Source organism: Aptenodytes patagonicus, chromosome 15 (assembly GCF_965638725.1).
Source record: "Aptenodytes patagonicus chromosome 15, bAptPat1.pri.cur, whole genome shotgun sequence".
NCBI lineage: Eukaryota > Metazoa > Chordata > Aves > Sphenisciformes > Spheniscidae > Aptenodytes > Aptenodytes patagonicus.
In genome coordinates this window covers 15,100,897-15,127,050 of record NC_134963.1, presented here as the reverse complement: position 1 = coordinate 15,127,050, position 26,154 = coordinate 15,100,897, and the positions used below count along the sequence as shown (strand labels likewise).

Genomic DNA, 26,154 nt, shown 5'->3' with positions numbered 1-26,154 from the left:
AGCTATAAGGGTTAGGTACCACTGGATGAACATCAGTTGTAATCTGATTAGTCACCCGCAGGTCCTGCACTAATCGGTATTCTTAGGATTTAGGTTTTCTTACTGGCAGAATTGGAGTATTATATTCTGCCTGACATTCCTGCAATAGTCTGAATTTTATGAAGGTGGTAATTAGGGGTTCTAACCCCTTCCTAGCCTCCCACTTTATTGGATATTTTTTCTTTCTTACCGGTCGGGTTCCAGGCTTCAGTTCTATATTTACAGGACTCATGTTTTTCACTCTTCCTGGTTTCTTTGTAGCCCAAACCAGAGGGATTACTGCATCCATAACCTCGCTGGGTATGTTGTCTCTGTCATCACTGTCCTCTTGCTTATTGCGATCCTGTAAGTCCACCAAGAGGCATATCTGTGCTTTCCACACCATCTCTGGTGGAATATGCATCTGAACCGAATTCTCAGAGAAAGTTAATTGTGCATGAAGTTTACAAAGTAAATCTCATCCCAGTACTCACAAAGGACACTCCGGCATATAAAGATGGCTTAGTTTAGTATCGCTAATCACACATTTCATTGGTTTTAAGAAAGGTCTGGCCATCTGCTTTCCCGTTGCCCCAACAGTGGGAATTGTTAGTTTACTTAAAGGTCCCTTACAACTAGTCAAGACAGAATGAGTTGCCCCACTATCAATTAAGAAGTAGATCGATTCGTTCCCCATCTTAACTGGAACCAGGGGATTGGCCAGGGAGGCTTTAATAATGTCTCTCAGTCTCCCTCAGTCTATATCCTACTCCAACGTCATTTAATCCTAACTTAAACAATGTCCCTACAGTCTAGGCATTAACCCAAACATATGGCTACCGTTATACCCCAGACACAGAGGCAGTGTGACCTCAGACATGGCAGTGGTGTGGCCTCAGAGATCATCATGGTGTGACCTCAGGCACTGTGGTGGTGTTACCTGAGGCATGGCAGCAGTGTGACCTCAGACATGGCAGTGGTGTGGCCTCAGAGGTCATCATGGTGTGACCTCAGGCACTGTGGTGGTGTTACCTGAGGCATGGCAGCAGTGTGACCTCAGACATGGCAGTGGTGTGGCCTCAGAGGTCATCATGGTGTGACCTCAGGCACTGTGGTGGTGTTACCTGAGGCATGGCAGCAGTGTGACCTCAGACATGGCAGTGGTGTGGCCTCAGAGGTCATCATGGTGTGACCTCAGGCACTGTGGTGGTGTTACCTGAGGCATGGCAGCAGTGTGACCTCAGACATGGCAGTGGTGTGGCCTCAGAGGTCATCATGGTGTGACCTCAGGCACTGTGGTGGTGTTACCTGAGGCATGGCAGCAGTGTGACCTCAGACATGGCAGTGGTGTGGCCTCAGAGATCATCATGGTGTGACCTCAGGCACTGTGGTGGTGTTACCTGAGGCATGGCAGCAGTGTGACCTCAGACATGGCAGTGGTGTGGCCTCAGAGGTCATCATGGTGTGACCTCAGGCACTGTGGTGGTGTTACCTGAGGCATGGCAGCAGTGTGACCTCAGACATGGCAGTGGTGTGGCCTCAGAGGTCATCATGGTGTGACCTCAGGCACTGTGGTGGTGTTACCTGAGGCATGGCAGCAGTGTGACCTCAGACATGGCAGTGGTGTTGCTCCAGACATCGCCGCGTTGTTACCCCAGACACAGCAGCAAACACCTTGGCGTCACCTCACACACCACATTGGTGCTACCTCAGTCCCCACGGTGGTGCTACCGCAGACACGGAGGTGGCATCACCTCAGCTGTTACTGCAGAGATGGAGGTGGCATCACCTCAGCTGTTACTGCAGACACGGAGGTGGCATCACCTCAGCTGTTACCGCAGACACGGAGGTGGCATCACCTCAGGTGCTGCCGCAGATATGGTGGCAGCGTTACCTCAGTCAACGCTTCACCTCTGCCCCGCCAAGCCCCGTTAGCCCAGGGCACACAAACCACTTGCATCCACCTGGCTCCCTGCAGCCTCCCCCGGGACGCAGGGTCGGCCCTGGTCTCTTACTGACTGCCCCGGCTCTACCGGGGGCCCGGGGCGGCCGGCGAAGCAGACGGTGTTTGGAGGGACTGGGGGTCCCCAGGCCCGCGTCCCCGCCGGCCCGGGGGGCTGACGCCTCTCCTCGGGGACAGGAACTTTGCAGACGCTCCCTAGGCCCCGCCGCTGCCCTTGACCCGGAGCGGCGGCACGCTCCGCACCGCGCGGCGACACTTGGCAGACGCTCCCTAGCGCCTACACGGGGAAGGCGCCGCTACGCTCTGCGCTTTGCCAGGCGGCGACACTTGGCAGACGCTCCCCGTGCCGTTCCTCCGCCTTCCCTCTGCGCCGGAAGCGGGAGACGCTCCCTAACCCCTCCCGCGGGGGGGTCGCCCAGGTAAACAGCCAAGATGGCGGCGGCGGAGAACCCAGGGCCGGCGGCGGCGGCTGGGCCGGGGGGGCCGCGGGGCGCGGCGGAGGCCGACGCCGACGGGATGGGCCTGACGGACCTGCCGGGCGAGCTGCTGGAGCTGATCCTCTGCTGCGACGTGCTGGGAGCCGCCGACATCGGGCGGGTGTCGTGCACCTGCCGCCGGCTGCGTGAGGCGTGCCAGCCCCGCGGCAAGGTGTGGCGGGAGCGCTTCCGCCTCAGGTGGGCACCGCCGCCTGGCACGGCACGGCCAGGCCCGGCGCGGCCCTCCGGGGGGCTGCGCTGGTTGGACGCGGCTTGGCGAGGCTGGGCGAGGTGTGCCCGCGCTTCTCCTCAGCGCCCCGGCGGGCCCCGGGGCCGGGCGGGCCCTGTCAGCGCAGGCCGGGCCCCACCCGGCGGGGTTCAGCTGGCACAGGGGACGGTGCCCTCGGTCCCCTTGGCCTGGGAGGGCCTGGGTGCTCCTGGGGCGGTGGAAGTGCACCCCACACACCCCATCTTTGTCTCTCCTCTCTTCCCGGCTCCGCAAGGTGCATGCTGATCCCCCCACGGGTGGGACGAGCCCTGCGGCTTTCTGCTGTGTATCTGAGGGGTGAGGAGATGTGGGTGTCCTTCCGGAGCAGGGATGGCAGGGACTGTTGCAAGGCTGCTTCCCCTCCTAAATCCCACGGGGTGGGACCAGGCTGAGCCTTCCACTCGGAGGAGATCAGTCTTTGCAGCCCCTTCCACAGCCGGGTACTTGGGTTACCTGCAGGCCCTAGATCCAACCTGGGGTCTGGCAGCGGTGCGGACGTAGGGCCACGTGCATACTGGGGTTGTCGATTGGCCTCCCTCGTCCCACTGAGGTAGACAGTGTTAGCTAGCAGCTTCCAAAACAACTGCCAAGACTCGTCCTGTCGCAGGACTAACGCTTTACGGTGAAGAGAGGTGTTTATTTGTAGTGCTTTTGGGAGAGCTATTTTCACAGAAACCAAAATCCTTTGGACTGACTTTTGCTGCTTGCGAATTTAGTTTCCCCAAAGGCAGTCACAGGGTACCTGATGAGGGCATAGCTGTGTTGTAACCAGTGAAACTGTTAATGCTTTAGCTGGGAATAGAGCATGAGCATATTGTTTGATGTTGCTTATGCCATGGTGGTTTCAGCAGTTCTAGAAACACCACTCCTTCACGGGGGCTGCCAACCTTTCTAGAATAGGGCACGCTCATCTGCTACCTGGTTTTGTCTGTGTTTTAGCACAGGAAAAGTAGCGATATTGCTTTCTCTAATCGCCAGTTGGCTTCTAAAATTTAGCATAGCTCAAATAAGAGGATTATTCTTTTTCTACCAGTGAAAAAGGCTACTGAACAATTACAGCTTCCCCAATTCAGCAAGCTATGGCTTGGGATGGCTGGCCAGACCCTTTCACCAATTCAGTGGCTCTAATTTCTGAAGCAAACCTGCAAGTTTAAAAATGGTTCAGATCCAGCAGCTGAAATTGAATTTGGTAGGTGGTTAGCACATGCTGCTGTCCTCCTCTGTCTTTGATAAGAGAACTTTTGGCAGGAGTTTGCACATTGACCTTGTCATCCTGGCTGGATTCCATCATGAGTAATTGCACTTTGTCTTCCTAAAATTTTCAATGTAATTTCAACCCAAGAAATTACTTTTTCTCATCCTAAAATGAATGACTGTAATTGTTACTACGACGTGGCTGCATTTCAGCGGTAGATGAATGGCGAGGGATCCATCGGGAGAGAGGTTGTTATATAATGTGAAGTTATTTGGTTAGTCTTTGACTTTATTTTGTAACTGCAGTTGCAGTGTAGTTTTATTATTAACTGGTGGTAAAATATCTTTTTACCGGGCACAGCTGTGCCTTTTGGTCAGTTGGTAGTAATTTTTATACAGAAGTAGTGATTTAGACATTTGGTGTTCTCTATTTATAAAGGTAAATATATAGATACATAAAATCATATATATCTCTCTCTCATATATATAACCAGACAAGAACCTAAGGCAATCCATGTAGTTGAAGGAAAATGTTTTGTAAAAATCAGTAATAATTAACAGAATTTCAAAATGTGAAACAAACGCCCCTGTAAATTACAAGAGGCCTTTCTCTCAGCTTGCTTTCCCGTGCTGTTCAAAATATTTCCATCTGCGCTGATTCTTCTTCGTGTTTCATACACAAATGATCTTTGTATTTTCAGAACAGTCATGGGTATTGCTGCGCTGGCACGTATGTTATTGTGCAGGGCTGCGTTTTGGCAGCACATGCCCACTTTGTTAGACAAGGTGCTGCTGCTAATAGCCCCCAAAACATTACCTGAAGTTAGGTTTTCAGTTGAACCTTGAAACGCTTCTTAGTAAGCTGTGGAATGTGTTTTAGCTTTTGGACTTTTAGACTCAGTAAAACAGGTACAGCTTTCTTTTACAAGAAAGGTATTGGATTTTTTTTAAATAATTATTTCTTACATTAAAAATGAACTGCAAAAGCATTTAGCTGTCACCATTTGACTTCAGAATTCTGTTTTCCTCCAGTAGATGTTGCCACCAGCAGGGGCAATAGAGGGAGCTCTGTTTTGTGCATCCTTTTAATTAGACCCACAAGGTAGTAGGAAGAACACAGGACAATGAGTTCTCGTTCTATTGGATGACAAGTTAGCTTACATGTGATACATCTTCAGAATGGCAAACTTTTTTTTTATTATAAAACTCTGCCTCTCTTCTACTGATGTGATACCTACGTTTGTCTTGCAAAACTCTAGAGGAAATCTCAGAAGCGTTTAGGATATTTAGATACTGAAATACCTGGAGTATGAACCTTTTAAGGTTTACTGTTGGCAGGCTTCAGGAGAGCTTACTTTTAAATAACCATTAATACGCAGATGAAATCAGTTGGATTTATGCTTTGAAGCTTGAGTCAGTCATTGGATTAATTTATACAGTTACCTTTAAAGTTGTACTGTGTCTTGGCAGTGTCTCAGTTCCTCAAGTCACATGGTTACAATAAGCAATATTTTACAGTTCTGGAGGTTCTCAGTGATGTTGAAATACTAATGTACATGTTCACTTACGTCTTGTTGTGTAGGTGGCCATCACTGCTGAAATATTATAGCCACACGGACGGTGTTAGCTGGCTTGAAGAATACAAAGCACGGCACAATGCTGGTCTAGAAGCCCAGAGAATTGTAGCTTCGTTCTCCAAAAGGTTCTTTTCAGAACATGTAAGTCATCTTCCCTGTGTATGTGCAACAGCCTAGCTACTTGTTTACTACTTTTTATTAGTTTGTCTTTCCTCTCTCTTCACATCTTTTCAACTACGCAGTCAGAAAATTCTTATTTCCTCACTTCGTGTTAAAATGCTAGATCACCAGCCAAAAGGGGAGAGAGAGTTCAAAATCCAAAGGTGCAAACTGCATAGAGTCCAAAGCGTGCTCTGCATGTCACATTCAGCTGTTGCCGCTGCAACTTTAAAAGCTCTTTGCTCATTGCTGCATGTTCAGACCTGGCTCTGGGAATTTCTGAAGGACCGGTAGTTTGTGACACGTGCCACAGCCTATGAATTTATCTCACTGCAGACCTTGTGCAAGGATACGTTCTGTGAGTTGTCAGAAGTCATTTGAAAACGGGACCAAGGTGCAATAGGTTCACTGAATTGGAAAGTATATTATTTAAGTTCTTTACCCAACCATGACACCAAGATGCTTTTGTGTTCAGTGTGAAAAAGGTGAAAATGTAGTTTCTCAGAGAAGACTTACTTGCATGTGGAACCACAGTTGTTTCATTGTCTGTTTGCTTAGTTGATGGCTGTGGGTTTTGGCTAGCTGTACAATTCCAGTCAACCTGAAATTCTGTGAAACAGGCATAAATGCTGCCTATAACTTCAGCTGAATTAAAAAGTTCACACAAGAGCCACTAAATGGCCACCCCTTTGTGGCTCCTTTGCGAGTATGTTGTGGTCCAGTAGAGAATTCCCCTAAGATACAGGAGACCTGTGTTGAGATCCTCTTACCTGATTTTAAGCAAGGGTTGGCACCTAGGTTTTTACACCTGGAGAAGGAGGCCGTGGGGCCAGTGGGGTATTTGGAGATGCATATCTCTTAGCTGTTCTTTTTGAACTGTTCCACTGTGGTTGCAGCCAATAGACATTTGACCATGGAGAAATGTGTGTCAGGGCATTAACCGAGGGCAGAGGCTCCTGGATTCCTACTGTTTTAATCACGTATGCAAAGACTACTGAGAGACCATTCAGCAATACCCAAAGGCCTAATAATGAGGACCATCTCCTGTGGGGCTAGAAACTGCAGCTTGATTCCCTGCTTAGAATTGAGGGGAAGAGACTTCCAACCCAGTTCCACTAGATCCTGCGGAGTGCCTGCTAAGATACAGTATAATGGGCATCGCTTTTTCCTTACTCTATTAGCCCATGTCCTATGCTGAAAAGCTTGAAAGCAAAAAGATTTGTTACAGTTCAATCAAAGCTTAAAAAAGAATTCTGAATTCTGGAAGAAAATAACTCTTCTGAATATAGATATGTAAGTGATTGTTTCAAAAAATGCTATTCTATCAACAATCTGGTAGCTCTGGGTTAGCGCTCATCATTAATCAGATGAGGTTTTTAAGCATAAGTTTGAGGCTGAAATGAAGGCTCCTGCTCCTTCATTCCTTCCCCCAGGAGCAATCTGCTACACTAGGGAGGATTTGTAGAGGTTTGGTCAGCCACAGGCAAAAGTTGATTCCACCTTAAAATCACTTTCAGCTTGGGCCCAGCCTGCATAAGATCTGGTATGCTTGTGCTGGTCCACACACCCTCTGTAGGAGCCCTAAATGCTGTATCAGTTAGCTCAAACTGCTGTAGGGTGCTGCTGGTGTTCTCAATGGGTCCTTGTAATAAATTGATGGAGTGGAGATTATGAATACTTGCTGAGCTGGACATTTTTAAGATCTTTAAAAAATAGAACAAAATTGGTTTTGAGACTTTTTATGAAATTATGTTCTTTTGGAAAGAATCTGTTGTGCTCTGCATAATTCATTGTCTGGTTTGACAGGTCCCCTGTGATGGATTCAGTGACATTGAGACTCTCGGGTGCCCAAGTCATTTTTTTGAGGATGAGCTGATGTGTATCCTTAACATGGAAGGAAGGTAAGAAAGAGTGAGGGGTTAGAAATGGAAGAGATTTTTTTCCCTTTCACCAGTTAAAGGAGAACGGTACTGTGGTGAATGCCTGACCTCAGCTTCTGTCCTTTTGTCACTCTCGTAAAACAACATCCCCAGGCTTACCGAGGCTGGGAAGTGTTGCTGTGTGTTTAACTTCAGAACTAATTTAATATTCCCAGAAAAAAACCGTGTAAACTATTCTACGAGAAGGAGGTCCTCTGGCTTTGTGTTGCTGTTTGTTGCTTGATTCTTTGCCAGTTCATGACATCTCTTGGGACATGTTCCATGTACCCTCTTCTCTGCAGTAGTTTTGGCTTAAGGAGCTCCCATCCTCATGTTCCTTTTTTATTTAAACCTGGGTCAGTTTGCTGAACTGATTTGCAGGATGGGCCCGCAGCACCGGAGGGAAGCAGGAATACTCAATGAGGATTGCAACCATGAATCCCTATATCATGAAACTACAGCTGGTTTTTGTTTGGCTTTTTTTTTTCCCCCTCTTGTTGCTTTTCTTAGCTGTAGTAGGTTGGTACAATTTTTGTCCCCAAATAAGCAACTGCGTTTAATTCAGCCACTGCAAAATCTGCAGTTCTGTAAATGATGCAGACAGGTGAAATGCCAAGCAAGTAAATAAAAGTTCTGGTTTGCATCTGCCTAGGTATTCTCATCACCATGGTTAACACTGGGCAAGATGAATAAGTCACTGCTTTACTTGAAGGTTTTTCTGCTGGTAGCATATAAACCATGCTGATTTTGCTGTGATATGAAGCTGCAATAGATTGCTCTTAATGGAGTCTAATAACCTTGATTGAAGGGACTGCTAGTAGACCTTGAAAAAACATAACTAGAATGGCAATCATCTCATTTTTGCTTTTTCACATCTGTTTTATTACCTTCTCTATTTGAACTGGGACTACACATCTCTCATTTGACAACTGGTTAAAAAGCTTTTGAGCCTTTGCACTGGCCAAATGCCTCCCCATAAAGCAGAATTGATGCTAATTACACCCTGATTAAGCTGTAGTCATTGCCATTCAGAAGCATTAGGCTAAATCATTTCCCTGGAAGATATCCCAATAAAGCGATTGTCCCTATTGAGCATCCCAATTTATTGGAAGAGGATAAAGTATTACGAGGTTTGATTGTTCTCCTGTCCGGTAGGATGGAGAACCCTGACTTAACCTGCAATCTGGAGGAGAGGAAATGTAAGCAGGGAAAGAGGGTTTGTTTTTTTTCTGAAGAAGGAAACTGGACTTGTTTTAAATACATGGCAAGGGCAGAGCCTGGGAATCAGTAAAATTCTCCCTCTGGGTTTTTGGGGGGCCAGGGCGTTGTGCCATTCCTAACTATTTGGTGTGAAAGTGCTCAGTGAGGCACTGGGTAACCCATTGCTAAAGGCCAGGGCTTGCTTAGATGCATGTGATTTGAATGCCTCTAAGTTGGTCTGTCATATTTCAGGTCACCTCTTCAAACCTGACCTGGATAGTAACCAGCTCTATTGCTTCTTCTTGGGCACTCTGCCTTCACTTGTTAATTTAGAAAGTGAAGGGGCTTTACTATAAAAGCTGTAAGGTTTTGGACTGTGTGATCTACAGACCAACTGTTGATCTGTTCCTGCCTTTTCATGGCAACAGAGGTTTTTTTTTTGCTCTGGGGATTTTTTTTTTTTTCTTCTGAATACTATTGGACCTGCATTCGTGTCCCTCATCAATTTCTTTTTAATGGTGAGAGGATACTTTAAGTTTGATTCTGGAGGGATCCAGTCAGACAGAGGGTAATGTTTTATGAATAAAATGTAGGATTTTAATCAGACATTCCTGAGCTACTTTAATTAAGATCTGTGTTGTTTCCCATGATACTGTATCTTCTCAAAAATACGTATTGGTGATAGGATAAAAATTGGAGATGATGGGAGCAATGTTTTGCAAGTGTCTTATATTGTGGTTTTTTGATGACGAATTTCCTCTTAACATTTACCTTTTTGGTTGACTCTTCGGTGATAATGGTGTTGTCAGACTTGTTTAGAAAAGCAATAGTCTAAATTGTAAACCTGTATTCACTGGAAAAGTTAAATCAAATGTTCACCCTTAAAGTGCTTGTATAGGGCAATACTACTTTTTGTATTTAAATGTGCAGGAAAGGTCTCACCTGGAAGTACTATGCAAAGAAAATTCTATACTTCCTACGGCAACAGAATATATTAAAAAATCTGAAGGAGTATCTTCAACGCCCAACTGATCGGCAGTCATTTTTGGAGGGTGAGTCTTTGGCAGAAATCTCGTGCAGAGCACCTAATGACAGCTTTCCATCATTGTTGTTTTACTTGGAAAGAGCCTTCGTTGGTTATATTTTGATCAGCCCTTGGACAACGACTCAGAATTAAGTTTTGATTTTTGATGTATCTGAAGTCCTTAAAATCTTGCAGTCGTTGCATAGTGTTGCATCAGAATGTCAGGATTACATTAGCTTCTGTTGGTGCTGTATACTTGAATAATTGCCCGTGGACAGATGAGCTGAAAAGCAATGGAGGAAATGTTAAAACACTTGCGTTTGAATCTTGAATAATGTATTGAGGAAATCAGCAGTAGCTCAGCGTCCTAATTAGCTGACATTGCAGAAGCATTTTAACTGTGTCCCACGGGCTGAATACGGCCTAACAGACCAACTGATCCTATTTCGAGTCGGCTCCCTACTATCTCCTTTCCCAAGAGCTTCTCAGATAAGGGCAAGGAGCAAGCTGCAGGCAGGGGGAATTGTTGTTGTAGCTCATAGCCTGTGCGCTGCGGCTTTCTCTCGAGAGCTGTCTGACTGCTGGAGCGTTGAAGCTGTGCAGTGTAGAGCTGGGGAATGGATGGAAGTCCAGTCACATGGTGTGAAGGCACATGCACCTGATATGAAGAAAGAAAACGCTTTTCTGCAATTCATGTCCTTAGTCTGGTGGATTATTCTCTTCTTCAGGCTTCCTATGGAGAAGATAGTCTCCTGAACGGATTGAAAGCTGTCAATGTCTGTAGAATAGTCCCCTACTCTTGGTATATACCTCAAAAATGTCATACGAAAGAGTCTCTAACACCAAAGCTGGTTCTTGTTAGTGGCAATAGCCTTTGAAGAAGGGACTGTGTTAGGGTAAGAAGGAAAAGCCAAAAGTGACTTTTTCTGGAAACAACCGAGACAGTTAATTATGTGACTTAATCATGTGGGTCACAAATATATGCATTTGTCTGCCATGGAGGTACTATTAGAGCACCAACAGGTAGTCTTTTGTGAAGCTTCATCTGGTCAGCATGGGGAACACTCTGCGGGGAGGGAAGAAGACATGCCTTGGGGCCCTGCTGGAATCCTTGAATACAGGGCTGTCATGGACATGCTAACGAAGCAGGGAAGAGGTATGATCTGTGCAAAATTCTTGCAGGTGAATACAGTTGATTCCAAAGGTTGAACAATATGAAGGCTTTGGAAAGAGCAGTGGTGACAAAATGACAAGGAGAAGATTCTGAGAAAGGGCTATTTTTTTCCTGCAGAAGTTTGACAGAAGAGGCTTGGGCAGAAGGAAAATGAAAATCTGTTCTGTTATAGTGGGTTTCTGACATGAAGATGGAGAGCAGGTGTGGAAGAGAAAGATGAATGTAGGAGAAGAGGGAACGATGAGCAAGAATGATAGCTATGGAGGATATGGCAGGGAGAAATCGGAACTGAAGCAGAAGTGAAGCTGAGATTGTTTTGGGCTCTGAATAAAAACCATTGTTTGGGAGGATGCCAGGAGATGCAGTGTGACCGGAGAGTTGGCTGGTTAAGCCTGGTCTAGCAGCATACCTGCTCAATGTACGAATCTATTGCTTTCCCTTTCAAGATGGTGGAGAGGGGAGTACTGAATTTAATTGGTATTTATCATGTCAGCTTATTCTTTTCATTTTATGTGATAAATCCAATATATGACTGCAAATTTTAAAAGGAAAGCTCTTGTGTTCTGCTGCAATTGCTTGCTGCATGTCTGGAATTTAGAGCAGGTAAAACTAAGCAAAGAAAAAACTGAAGTCCTGTTTCTTATATAGTTTGTTTTTTCCAGGTGCTGTTTTAATTGATCAATACTGTAACCCGCTGTCAGACATCTGCTTAAAAAGTGTCCAGGCACAGGTGGATGATATCACAGATAAAGTGCGCAAAGTCCTGCGGTCGAAAAATCCAAGGCACCCCAGCTTGGCTTCCAAGGCAGGTACTGTACAGAAACGTATGCTTTACTGCAGAGCATTTCTGCAAGTCTAGATACAGGCAGACAAGGTGAAACAGCTGTTGAATTATTGCAGCTTAAAGAGCTGTTGTTCTTTGTCCCCTGGCAAGCATATTCTGACATTTGCTTAAACCATCGTTCAGGAAACAGCCATTTGTTCAGCCACAGGGACTCAATAGACCAGGGTTGTCAGTCCACCTGATGCTGTCTAAGCAAAAAGAATTGGGAGGGGAATTCTTTTTTCTTTTTTTCCCCATTTGTCCCTGAAGTCTTAAGTAGTCCTGATACTTGTAGCAGAGCTGTGGGAAAGGGGATCGACCTCTTTTCCTCTGCAAGTCTCAGAAAGTCAGCAGCAATAGTAAAGGTACGTGCTTTAACATCTCCAAAGGTCAGGCAGCATCTTGCTCCTTGTTTTTTATAAGCACTATCTAATGTTTGCTGTCTTTCAAAGAGAGAATGAGCGGTCTGCCTGTACCTGTATACCTGGAGTGGCCAAGCTGGGACTCTCAAGCAGTGAAAACACACTTCCCATGCCTGGGCAGTGTGACATGTCCAGCTGCAGTGCTGTGCTGGCACAGGTTGGTTAGGATCCAGTCCTCCGGCCGCAGGAGGAAGCGAGGCATCACTATTGCATGGCTGAGGTGCAGGGCAATCCACTGAGCCAGGCCACGTTGTGAGCGGAGCGCTAGGGCACTGCCATGGTCAACTCCAGCCAGTCTCTTGACTATCTGAATTGAGATGACTGTCTTACGTTATATGAAGAATTTTGGTATAAGGTTCATTGCATAAAGGTTAAGTACACTTGTTTTCTCAGTCTTTATTTCATTGCGTGTGTTTTTAGGAGAGGTCCTGATTCCAGAAGTGGAGCTTCAGCGGCAGGTACTTGATGCTATGAATTGTGTCCTATATGAGCAGTTAAAATACAAAGGAAACGAGCTGGATTACTATAACTCCCTGAATTCATACATTCACCAGGTACGTGTATGTTAGGCAAAAACTAGGAGGCTGCAAGGCTTGAGACATTCTATTTGTGGTGTTTATTTGTCTGAATGTAGTCAGACAAATAATTCTCTCTGAAGAACAACTTGGTGTAAAGTCAATATGATGTCATCTTTTAGTGCATATTCTGTCAAGTTGGTGTATTTTCTTCTGTGAAATCAAACCTTGGGGTTTTGTGTTTTTCTTAAAAATGTTTTTATGACATTTTTATCCTCCAGGTTTTGATCCGCAGGACAGGAATTCCCATCAGTTTGTCTGTGCTTTATTTAACAATTGCCAGGCAGCTAGGAGTCAAGCTTGAACCAGTCAACTTCCCTAGCCATTTTCTGCTGCGATGGTGTCAAGGAAAAGAAGGGTAAGTGATCTGCTGAATTTTGAAGTTGTATCCACAGTAATAAAAGCCAGAAAGCATTTACAGCTCCAGACCTACACCAGAATGTTTTAATTATTTTCTCTCCGTAATTACAACCTACATGGAGGAAAAGATCAGATCTCTAAAGAAGTTTTCCCAGAATTCAGCTCTGCTGTTGATGAATGGTAGCAGATTTCCTGAGTGTGAAATAATAGTAACCATGAGGTAATGTTTCTCTTATTTAAGAAAATTATGAAAAACTGAAAAGAAGAAAAAAGGTGCTGATTTCACCTAGCCTTTCATACAGAACAGTTGCTAGAGACCATTGCTGTTGTTCTGTGTACTCATTTAATTCTCTGAGTTGGTGCAGGATACATCTTTGACCAGGTCATGATCAATTTACAGATATCTGTATTTTGTGAATGACATCAGCAGTCCAATTCAGAGCAATGGTTTTGTCTAGATATACCCCTTCTGGCACTAGGCTTCAGATGCCATATGCATGGGCTCTGTTACGCTTTCCAGTGCAGCGTCATAATATAATCTAGCGACAGATACAGCAAACCTGAAAATATCTGAAGGAAAGAACTGGCATGATGGAGTGAAAATATCCCCTTAGTTTCTCTGTCTTTTCCCAAAGATAAATGTTTATCTGAAGAAGCTGCTAGGAGGAGAGAGAAGGTGGCAGGTAATCTCTTTTTAGGAGGGAGCTGAGGTATGAATGACACTTCTTCTAAAAACAAGCTTGAAAGTGCTGAGGGAAGAACAGAAATAGGTAATCTTGCTTTACCGCGAGACCCACCATCACAATTTAGTTTCCTTGTTGTTTCATTAGAAGCACAGATATTTTTGACTACACCTACATTGACGCCTTTGGGAAGGGGAAGCAGCTGACGGTGAAGGAGTGCGAGTACCTTATTGGCCACCATGTGACAGAGGAGTTCTATGGAGTGGTGACTTCAAAAGAGGTCTTGCAGCGTATGGTGGGAAATCTCTTAAACCTCGGCAAGCGGTGAGTTGAGGATCATCTGGCCCGTAAGGCCTGTGGAAAAGAGGGCCCAGAGTATACTCTCTGCATATCTGATAACTGCTTCTTCACAGTATTTGAGTGAGTGCTTTAAAAAGGCGTCAGTCACCTCAGGGGATCTTGAAAATTCATGTTGCGTTGTCTAGTTGCTTTTAATCACCTGCAGCAGTATTGTGTGGAAACAAAAATATTTAGTAAAAGTAGTTCCCCTCAAGAAAATGGACAGATCATTTTTTTTTCCTTTGTGAAAAGCTGATAAGGACTGTCCACTGCTCCCTTAAGAGCAGAGACCTTTGTTATGATCTGGTAAGCACAGCCCACATGCTCAAATGAGCAGTTTCAAAGGTACTGTTGGTTTGTAGAAAATCTGGTTTTATTTTCAAATGTCCCTGATAATCACTTTCCCAAGTAGCCATAGACAGGAACCACAGAGTAAAAGGATTGCTTTAGGTGTTATTAAGCTAGGGGCACAAAAGCAGATTTCCAAAGGCAGTGGCTTGGAGAGTGAATTCTCTGTGTAGGATTATTTGACCAAGTAGAATACCAGTGAAGTGGGAGGGTAGTGTCCCATCATCAGTTGTGTAGAGTTTTTTTCTTCTGAGCAGGCTGTTGGATGTCATGAGTGACAGACAGTGCCGGAGTCACTCTTAGTGAATGAGCATGCCTGTACCTGTAGCATCGTTTTTGGTGACTATCCCTGTACATCGGAGTACTGGGGATAGGGGTTGAAGAGCTAGCCTTACAATTGAGTTTCTTTTTTGCTGGCAGAGAAAGCACTGATCAGTCTTACCAACTCTTGAGAGACTCGTTGGATCTATACCTGGCCATGTATCCGGACAATGTGCAGCATCTAATGCTCCAGGCTAGGTTATACTTCCACCTGGGAATCTGGCCAGAAAAGGTACCTCGCCACTCGGTCGTATGTTTTCTGATAGGCTAAGCGCTATTAACACTAGTCTATTGATTTTTGGACTACGTCAGCTTGCATTACAGTCTGCCACAAGTTGTTTCTGTAATAAACGCAATTGAACGAGTTATCACATTTCAGAGAATCAATTTCTACTATATGAAGCAGGAAAAAGAGGATGATGCTTGCTTGCTTGCTTGCCCTAGGGGAGACTTGTGAGCAGCCTCGAGTCTGAGTCATAATTTATGATTTACTGCCCAAGTCTGACAACTTATCTTGCAACCAATACTGTGGACTTCTGGCTGTAAGTTGTAAGAGCATTCTATTTGGTTTATGCCTAGATTGTGGTAGTGGTGGTAAAACTCTTGCTGGACTCATGTAAAAGGAGCAGTTACCTTATCAGAAAACTTGTAGGAAGTTATCTTTTATAAATTTGACCAAAGCTGTTCTCTGAAACCTTAGCCACGCAATCAGTGGCTCTGTGAAAAAGCAACTTAATATTCCTGCCCTTGGGATTCTTTTTTAATATCACCTTTAGCATAGCAACGTGAGTCCTGCTATCTTGTGAATGTGGGAAAGAAGGTGCTGAGACTTACAAGTTGTCTAGCTTATCTGTGTCTTTCGGTGAATCAGGGGAAGGCAGAGGGAAGAAGCATGTAACTCAAAAAAGTATTTTTTCTTTAGTGTGTCATTACAGCAAAGAGGTGTTCCCTAGTCAAAATCTCCTGTACTATTTTAGTGAAGCTCACACACTTGGGCAGTGCCTGTGCCATTTCCAAATGTGAGGTTTGGGTGAGGGGGCAGAAGTATTGGCTGGACAGCTGAGCAGAAAACGAAGCTCTTTCCACCAAATTAACTGAAGCATAGGACTGCTGGAGAAGCTGCCTTCCTTTTGAAGAACAAACTGTGCTAAGCTTGCCGTTCCTTTCTTGCGGCAGCAAGTTTTAGGGTCGCCACAGAAGAAACAGCACAAACTAAGAAATTGTGTACGGGGGGGACTCGCTGAGCTGAAATGGCAGCCGTACGTAAATAGGGGACAGCTAAGTGAAACACTGAGAGATCTTCCTTCCCCTTTCTGGCACTCAGCGATGTGTTTGTAAAGCACCAAGGCTATACATACTTGCATTTTGCTGCCCCTCAGAACAAATAGTACAACCCCGTGGCTGAGTTTTACAGGTAGTTTCTCTGCACCATGTTGCCAGATGCAATGAAAATATGCAAACTTGGACTTTGCAGTATTGCATCCTCATAGGCATCCAGTCGTTCCAGGCTATCGGGTAGGATTGTAGCTAGCCAGAGAGAATGCTCGTATGTCTGACAGAACAGAAGATACCAGATTTAATAGAGGTCTGCCAGATTTATGGAAAGTGGTACAAAATCTTAAAAGTCAAGCAGAGCTACACAGAGTGTTGTCCTAGATGTTTACAAATAACAGTAAATGAAATTGCCAGGAATCTCTGGCAGCTATGGTCACTGTGCTAGGCCTTCCCTTTTCTGTAGGATTTTTCAGGATTTTCACATCCTTCTTAAGATGCCAGCCAGAGACTTAAGGTGGCCAAGAAGCCTGAGCTGCGTTTCTTCTTCTCATACCTAATTATTCACCCGTTCTTCTTCTGAATTTATTTTCTTCGCCTCTTGGCTGATGTTCATGCTCAGTAGCCTGAGATTTCTGTTCCTCTTCTGCTGCTGCTCTGAACTTAGAGTGACCAAAACTTCCAGCCTGTGATCAAGGAGACAGTCCTTTTGCCAGGTGCTAAAGTGTGTCAGATTTTGGAACTGTGGCAGCACTTGAGGTGTTTGATGTTGGGATGGATGTATCTGTCTTTTCCCAACCTGTTTAGACAGCAGTTTTGTTAAGAGCAAGAAAAAAAAAAAGAGTAAAACTTGCATTGCCTGCCTCTAACAAACTTGGCAGCAGATGCTCTGATAGTGTGCCAGAGGGTGTTGGTAGGCTGGTATTCTGGATCTACAGGGTTTGCTGCTTTGAGAGCACTTTTAAAGTTGGTGTTCTTTAGTCATCCTGAGACAAGCAGGTTCTCTGTCTCTTGTTCGCTATTACGTGGTATAGCATCATAAAGGTTAATTGCGTTTCCTCTGCCAGGCTCCCACAGACATGCTGAGGAACTCTTAAACTGAAATGTTTGTTCTCAAGTGCAGCAGAAGTCATCTGGAATCACTTCACAGCAGCAATTTTGGAGACTAGCAACAGTATTCTCTTAACGTTTCAGAAACCTTGAAACGGTCTCATCAATGCCCTGTGGTCGCAAAATGTGACGCGATTAGCTAGTATGACTTAGTTTTAAGGGGTTACTGTGCTCAACAGTACCCTTCCCTGGAAGTAGGGAGCTTTACAAATAGAAAAGGAGAGGACTGTTTGCAATTTCTGCAGGCTAAGCAAGTGTGAAGAACTCCTTGCGAGTGTGTAGCTAGAGCAAAGGTTCTCAGTCCTGTGTGGAAAATTCATGTGGCGGACCTCTAGGCCTGGGCACTTAGACCCAGCTAACTTGAGAAATACATCTGTATATATTTGTAAGTGTCGGGCTGCTGTAGAGACTTGTTCTGAGTCTGTCTTTTTGTTTTGGTTGCTGAAGGTTCTGGACATCTTGCAGCATATCCAAGCTTTGGACCCATCCCAGCACGGGGCCGTCGGGTACTTAGTTCAACATACCCTGGAGCATATTGAGCGTCGGAAGGAGGAGGTGGGACCTGAGGTGAAGCACCGTTCAGATGAGAAGCACAAAGAGGTCTGCTTTTCGATTGGGCTGATTATGAAACACAAGAGGTGAGCTCTTCAAAACCACATTAGCAGGCTGTACTGTAACAACGAGTGCAGAAGTGTTTGTTCTGACAGTAATGAGACGTGGTTTTATCTGCCGAGGAGGTACCTGGAATGGAAAATGCCAGGCACGTGCATCTATGCCATGTACCTCGTAGAAAAATGGGAGCAGCTCTGTCTGTCCTTTGAGAGAGCGAGTGTATTCACTGCTGTTTGCTTGCAGAGAGAAGTTTGTGAGGTGACTTGTCTGAGTCATCGTATATCACACAGCTAAAATTTCCACAGCCCAGAGCTCTCGAAGAAACATCAGTAATCAGTTAATGAGGGACCGTGGAACAGAATCGACTTCAAAAAAGATTGTAAGATTCCTAAGACAGCTTATGAATCTTTCCCTGTGCTGTTATTCCCCCTTCTTCCTGCATTGTACAGAGGCTTTGTGTTCCTGTCTGCACTGCTCTGCCAGAATGACATGCCAGCGCTGTGTTGCTTCGGCCACTCTTCCGACTCAACACGACATCTGGAGCATATTCGAAGGGCGTCAGCAGTGACAGTTATAATACCTCGCGATTAATCGCATAAATAATCTGAAAATAATGATGGCTTTGTTTCTGGGAGTTCAGTATTGGGATTACCACGTCTGTGTGATGGGCACAGAAGTAATTACACAACACAGTAGGATGGTTGATTCTCTCCCTGTTTCTTGTTTCCTGTTCTCCCGGTTGCTGACTTCCAGTCTCTTTCCCATTTTCATTTCTTGCTCACATTTGGTTTTCCTTTGTCCTCAGCTGTTTGTTCCAGTCTATTTATCCAGTCACTCCTAGTCATTTCCCCCCACCTCAAAACACACACAAGTATGCACACAATCTTTTTTAATTGATTTTTTTTTTTTATTTCCCTCTTGTCCTCTCCCCCTTGTGCCAACTCACAGGAGGCTCCTATCCTGTTTGTGCTATATTAGTCTTGAGGAAAAAGAGCTGGCTCTGGAGTTTTCACAGTCTTTGGTGTGCAATTTTTTTTTAATTAGATATGGCTATAACTGCGTGATTTATGGCTGGGATCCCGCCTGCATGATGGGGCATGAATGGATCCGGAATATGAACGTCCACAGCCTTCCACATGGACCCCACCAGCCCTTCTACAATGTGCTAGTGGAAGATGGCTCTTGCAGATACGCTGCTCAAGGTGAGCAGGAGTCTCCTGTGTTTACTCTCTGTTTAGAAGTACATTAGGAGAAAGGGATGCTTAAGTGATTAACTCTAAGTATGAAACATAAACTGTTAGTTAAGGTTGAGGTAGGAAGGAAAATGGTCTTGAATTCATGGCCTGCGTTGTTTGCTCTCCATGAAATCAGTACTGCTAGGAATGAACGTTAAGGACCACTCCGGTGTAATCTCCTTTTGCCTTAGAAACGTGTTTTGGACGTGATTGGTTTTATGGTGTAAACCATGTCGGTTGCTTTTAAAAGAGGTAATTCAGCTTTTGCTGAAGTCTGAAGTTCTGTCAGCAGCTCTTGTTCTTTGAAATTACAGCTGTGCTTTGGGCAGGACCTCAAAATAGGATCTAGTGAGAGAGCACACAAACTTCGCTTGTCAGGGCATGGTTCTGAGCAGCTGTCATCAAGAGACTGTATGTGCCAAGATCCCAGAGAGCACAGGCAGCATGGCTTTGAGTGCCACCTCTGATAAGAATGGGACAAAAGTGAATTGTCTCTTCTAAACCTCTTTGCGTTTGTGAAATCTCTATCGCCCATTCTTTATGCAACTTACCATAAGAAAGGAAATTCTTGTCTGGTGGTCAGAATATGAGGTTAGGATACAAGAAATGTTGAACTGAGCTTCAAAAGGGAAAAAAGCCCTATACATATATGTCTGTAACTCTGTACATCGTAAACAGAGCGTTTCTTTGCCTCATGTTTGTTCTTCTCCCTGTGATACGGAGGCATCCCATCCAGCTGGCAGGGCAGCTAGCTGCACAGCCTGACTGGATTTTGCTAAGACAAGATGTGGAAGCTGCTGGAGGGGAAATGCTGAACAAAATGCAGTTCAGCTCTTTCACCAGGGGGTGCTCCCTAGCATGTTCTGGTCCCGTACATGTGAGCAAGAGGTGGTTTTACAGGAGGGGACAGTCCTGCCTTTGTAGGTTTGAAGTGCAGGTGTTGCTTACTGTCCTGAGAGTTACTGTATATTCAGTAGTCCAAAAAGATGAAGTGGGGACTGGGAATATTGCAGCTCAGCCTTATGGCTCATATTAGGCAGTACTTGGCCTCTTGGAGGGTTCTTGTGTGCCATGGGATGATATTAAAATATGCATATCAGTGAAAACTAATTAGATAATTGTCCACAGTGCTTCTGGGGCTGAGTCATCTGTTATATCTTTTGTCCAGTTGTTTATAAACAAGTGTAATGGTGGCTGGTTCCAGAGCACAGAGTATTTTAGCCAAGCTGTAGGTTGATACTGTCATCTCTGTGGCATCCAAGTGTTTTGATGTTGCTAGGGAAAATTGAAGAGTTTGTCCTTGCTTGATGAAATCTTGCTGCCTGACTGTTGAGTATCCCCTCTAAAATACATCCTCAGATCATTTGGGAAAGGAGTGTTTCATAACTTAACTGACCTGAGTTTGGGGACGGGATGATAGTTTTTTACTGAAAGAATCTTAAACAATTCTGCATGCAGAGTTTTATCTAACCAGCTCAGAAATAACAACAAGCTTAATATAGGTAATTGTACCTCAGTTTGAGTCCTTCCTGTAAATCCGTAGGTTGAGCTGTAGCTAATTCCAAAACACCTGTTTCATACAGTGAGTTTGGTATCTACCTGTCCACTCTTGTCTTTCTTTTATTTGCTTTGTAGCAGCACAGGCCAGCTATCTGTGGCTCAAAAACTTGTAGTCGGCATGTTTCTCAGGCTCCCCACCTAGTGCCGAACTTGCCTGTCTCAGTCTCTCCCCCCCCGGCCAGCTTCTGTTTCGTCACTGCGTTTTTCCTTTTGTACACAGCTCGCTGCTCAGCCATGCTTCTGCAGAGCATACTGGAGTGTAAATTGTTTTCTGCAGTGGTGCAGTATACAAAAAAGGTACTTTGCAAGCCTGCACCAGCCCGCTGAGGTGTAGAAAGCTCTTGTGCTTTCGGCTGCACGCACTGACATACAGTAGCTTCAAAGAGCCTATGTGGATTAATACGACTTGTATATGCTCTCTGTAGCGAACTGAATAGTTTCAGAGACAGATGAATTATTCCTGAATGATGTTCTCTGCATCCCATCTTGTTCCTGCCCTGCCTTGCAGAGAAGTCAGACTTTGTGACTTCGGCAGCTTTTGTTTCTACTTGTATATCTGGCACTGTGCTGGAAAAAATGACATCATTTGGGGACTGCTGCAGGGCACCTGCGCCTGTGATTTACTGCTGGGCTGCCTCCCAGTCACACTGCTTTATACAAATACTGCAGGAGCAAAGGGGCCCTCAGCTTGGGTCACCTTTGCGTTTTAATGCCAGTGCTTCTGTGTTGTTTAACTGTTGTGCTTAACCAAGTTATCTTTTAGTACAAAGGAGGAAATGGGGTGCTCTGAGAAAGAATCAACATGCTCTTCTTGGGGACTTTCTCTTAACTTCGGGAAGTTTGGATTTAGAAAAGTTAATTTTGCTGTGTGAGACATGCTCGAAAACCAGGCTGGTGACTTGATATAGTTGAAACACAGGCTGGTGACTTAGAGCAAGAAAGCGCTCGGCTCCTCTACCAGGACAACCTTGTGCAGTCGGCCTCACCTTGGAGCATTTGAGAAGGATCTCTCCTAGAAACTGATCTGCCATGGGACTTGAGGGATCAGAGCTCAGTGCCGCAGCTTCTCCCTGTGCTTACAACCAAGACCTGTGACCAACAGAGTGGGAGCAGGTCAGGATCCTGCTACTCTAACCTAATGTCAGGCAGTGTGGTCGCAGGCATAAAATAGTTTTCATGCCACTAGGAAATGGGGTCAGCATCACTTAGGAGATGAGGCTCTATGACCAATCGTACTGGCACACTCTGTGCATATTTTCCTGGATTAGGGTTTTTTTTTCTTTAAAGTATCAGGAAGTGGTGTTTCTAGAGACAGAAACAAGACTTGAGAGAGGTGCAGGATTTATTGACTTGCAGCAGGCCATTTCATGGGGTGATAACTGATTCTTTCCTTTCCTAACAGAGAACCTGGAATATAACTCTGAGCCTCGGGAGATCCCTCACCCTGACATTGGCCGCTATTTTTCAGAGTTTACTGGCATTCACTACCTAGCAAATACCGAGCTAGAAATTCGGTACCCGGAGGATTTGGAGCTCACACGTGCCACAGTTCAGAAGATCTACAGTTCAGGCAAGGAGTGAGTGCAAAAGGCATCGTGAGGACAGAAGCAGCTGGAGTGTAGCTTTACCCTCTTTGCAAAACTTGCGTGGAAGGCAAGTTTGGTGACAATCCTTTGGCTTAATGCATTGAAAACTGCATTGAACTTTGTAACTGGTGCTATAGCATCTTTCCGTTGCCTGCCTGCCCATTCTGGCCCAAAGGCACAGGGACACGTTGGTAGTTGAGGCCAAGCGTAAGGATCTTGCGGGGACAGTCGTGCTAGGAAGCGCGTTGTCCTTCGGAAGGATTTGCGCATACTACTCGTTCTGTGATTGTCTTGCCTGGAAGGTCGACGCAGTGAGATCCCTGGTGTGGAATATGGAAGAAGCCCCTCTTCCAGAGAAGGAAGTTGCTTGTCCTTGCAGTGTTGTGGGTTTTTTGTTTGGTTGTGGGTTTTTTTTAATGTATATCTCATGCAGGTGATAGTTTTTAAAGTCTCTTACATTTCACTGTTGTCTTCTCCGGTCTGAATTTTTGGTCAAATTTTGCTTCACCTCTGTAGTCTGATTGTTCACCGAGCTACCGTTCCAATTCTGAATATCCTTACGGGCTTAGGAAAGAGCCCCAGCAACAAAACCAGAAGCAGCTAGGCTTCCGGGGGTGGCAAGCACAGTGGTAACACTGAGGTCCAGCTGGCCACCCCGCTGATGATACAAACTCTCCTAATGCAGAAGATGAGCTTCTAACCCTTTTTCATGCCTGCTAAACACACCCAGTCTATGTTCTTACCTTGTTTTTTGGTCTGTTCATCGTGTATGTCCAAGGCAGGATCTGCAGCACAGCCGTGAGCGCTCCCAGGACGATTTTGAATCTCGTGGCACTGTTTCATGGAAGCCTTGAGGTCAGTGCCAGAATGACTTTGATGTGTGGGGAGCTTCCACTCGCTGACATCTCCAGTCCATAGGTATTTATGCAATGCAGTGGGATCGTGACTGGAAACTGGCCAACCCTGGAGTCAGCCAAACCGTGTATGGAAGAGAGATGTTAATTCCTGCAGCTTGAGGCCTTCTTCCTTTTTGCCAAAAGAGAATGGATTTTGAGGGAGCGCATACTCTGCTGCCCAGAAGGGAAGAGCTTTAGCAGCTCAAGGCACATGAATTTCAACATGACTTAAAGGCGCAGACAGAACCACTGCAGAAAAGGTTTTCCTCTGGGTTCAGGTATTATGGGGTGCAGCGACACAGTGTTTGCGCACACACAGAACCTGCATATCTTTGTGGTTTCTGAAGCAACGTCTATAGACTAGCTGCAGCTAGTGTCTCCTGTCACTCTCTAGTTGCAATACAGTAGTTATGTCAGAGATGAGAATTAGGTACTGTGCCCTGTAGAGTTAGATGGATGCTCTTAGTCTATTATAGCACTTCAGGTACCGCCATGTGAAATCACACAGCCCTCCTCTTAAAAGAATGCTTGAACTGCATGCCATCCTATTGAAATATTGAGCACTGATTAAATATGAGAAATAAATACTGAAAGCCCAGCACTTTTGCCAGCGGAGTGGTGGTGGTCTGCAGGAATCTTGGTGCTTTAGGAGGAAGAGCCCTGTGTGGTTAGCGCTGAGGAATGGTGAAGGTGCTGTACTTCAAGTAGAACTATGTCTTTAAAGAATTCTGTACTGAAATGAACTTGGAGGGAGGGAAGGAGGAAGTGACTGAAGAATTTTTATGGAAGCAGAATGGATCCAACTGAAAGTAGGGTAGGGAATCATCAGGCAAAATCTTAAAATCCATCTCTTGTTTTTGAGGGTTGGAGCAGACCCCAAAAGATTCCTGGCAGGGTTGCAAGGTTGGGAATGGGACTGTTGAGTCACAAGGCTGATGCTGGTAGCTGAGAAGAGGGCATGCAGGAGCGGGGCTTGGGCTCCCCATTCCTAGCCTCAGCTTTGATGAGGCTAGCTCTGCGACAGCATAGATACCAGTGAGTTTCCTGGGGCTTTATGCTCCCCTCTGTCAAACGGGCACTCTGTTGACACCTTGCCCCTCTCAAGCGCATCAAGAGAATTGCGACGTACCGAGCTTGTAGGAGTCCTCAGCAAGAGGTGCTGCCTGAATGCCAGGTAGAATCGTGCCGTAAAAAAGCCACAGGAGTCAACAGAAAGCTGCCCAAAGTTTCTCTGAAAACTGGTGCTGGGCGGTGCATATCTAACCCACCTGAAAACATGCTGTGTACTTTAAGACGGGGGTCCCAGAGTAGCTGGCAGAGCACATTATACCCATCTTTCTGGGGCCACCCTGTATTTATACTCTGAAAAGAGTCTGGACAAGGAGGAAGTGTGGGAGCTGCTCTGCACGCGGTTCACGCACACTTCCCCCACCCACAGACTCTTAACCGTTTCCGTTTTTGCATGGGGTGCGAAAGGAGGGTGTTATTGTGCAATAGGGGAGAGACGTACTGCAAGTGACTTACGTACACAAGGCAGCCCAGCCAGCCCTGTAACTAAAACCCCTCCTCCCTTCGGCAAACATTTTGTAGAGAAACTCTGTCCTCAGGCAGGTCTGCCTGTTTGCTTTGCTGTGCAGACCGTGTCTGTGCATGGTTATGCGGGTGTTTGTGTCGTCCAGGAGCGCCGACACAGCCCCGTACGTTCCAAATTCAGAAGGGGCTGGAGGCATTTCAATAGGCACCGCACAACATCAGCACAGGGTCCAAGTCCGATTTGGGGACTTCAGATAAAACGAAAGGAAACGGTGTGTAAAGGCTCCCCCTTTTTATTCTCTTTGGTTAGGCATGCCCGTTGCCTCGTTCTGTCTTCTGCTGCTGCCTGTGGGGTAGGCTGCGTTGCATGCTGTGGGTTGAGTCTTTGGTCTTGGCGAGGAGGAATTCCCACGTAAGTACTTGCAGCTGTGGGAGACCTCGGCCCAAGCATCCGGGGTGGCCAGGGAAAACTGAAAAAAACCCACAGGGATATCTCTCTCTCCCTGCTTGAGCAACCTCTTGAAATGCACATCAGTTCCCACAGGCTGAGCATCTGAGGTCCAGCACAGCCGGGAAACACCTCTTTGGGTTGATGGAGGTCACACTAGGTGTTTGCCTGTGCATCAGGCGGCTCTGCTGTGTCCCCCCCCTCCCCTCCTGGCAGCCACAGGCATCTTTGCAGTCCCCATTTCCCCAAGAAGACAGCGGTGGATCCCAAACGTTCCTTGTGTCCGTGAGTGATGTCTGGGTCTGTGTGAATGTACGTATGTTAAAGACGATACGTATGCATATACATTGTGATTTGTCCTGTCGTGTCTGTGCAGAGTTCACTTGGGAAAAGGGATTTTTTGCTTTCTGGAGAAGGCGGAATTGCCGTCCTTCTCTTATCTGACTTCACTCGCCTGCCATCCCACCGAGCAGAAAGACTGTCCTGGGTGGCCTGGTGCAGTACCAACGTCCTCTGGTCCCAAGTCCCCTGGGGGCAGAGCGGTGGATTTCCTGCAGCTAATACCATCTTCTCCCTTTTCCTTCTGTGTCGCCAGCCATTTGTCCTGTGGACAGAACAGCCAGGGTGCTATCGTGTTAAAATGGCTTTCTGGAGGGTGAAGGAAAAAACTGCGGAGTTGGGGAAAGAGAAGGCTGGGAGGGGGCAGGAAGCAAGTAGTAATCGCTGTCTGGATCGTTGGGAAAACGGCACAGAGAACTGAGCAGCAGTCGTGGGCTGGTTTTGAGTGGTGCCACTGGGTCTTGAGGCTCAGGTAGGTCATAAAGGTAGTGCCGTTCCCAGACTTCCCCTAGCAGGGAGTGAGGGCTGTGGGCAACAGCCTCTTTGGGGAGGTTTGTCCTCCCCCACAGGACGGTGTCTTGATGTGCTGCTGCTTGTGAGAAAGAGCTGCTCATGGCCCTCCACCGGCAAGGTGTGTTCCCTGGGGCAGGGGAGGGACAGCTGATGGTGCAGCATCCTCTTGGGAAGCCCTTCCAACCCCGCTGGACTCATCCCGACATA

General features: G+C 46.0%; 1 protein-coding gene across 1 annotated transcript; it reads left to right on the top strand.

Moving 5' to 3' along the window:
• The first annotated feature begins 2,413 nt into the window (after positions 1-2,413).
• FBXO21 (F-box protein 21) lies at positions 2,414-22,681 on the top strand. Its single transcript, XM_076352753.1, has 12 exons — positions 2,414-2,655; positions 5,502-5,637; positions 7,462-7,556; positions 9,705-9,826; positions 11,635-11,781; positions 12,638-12,771; positions 13,014-13,150; positions 13,983-14,159; positions 14,943-15,075; positions 17,673-17,863; positions 18,882-19,039; positions 22,035-22,681. Exons 1-12 carry the CDS (start codon positions 2,414-2,416, stop codon positions 22,211-22,213), a joined length of 1,851 nt encoding a protein of 616 aa, XP_076208868.1. The 3' UTR covers positions 22,214-22,681.
• Positions 22,682-26,154: the final 3,473 nt, after the last annotated feature.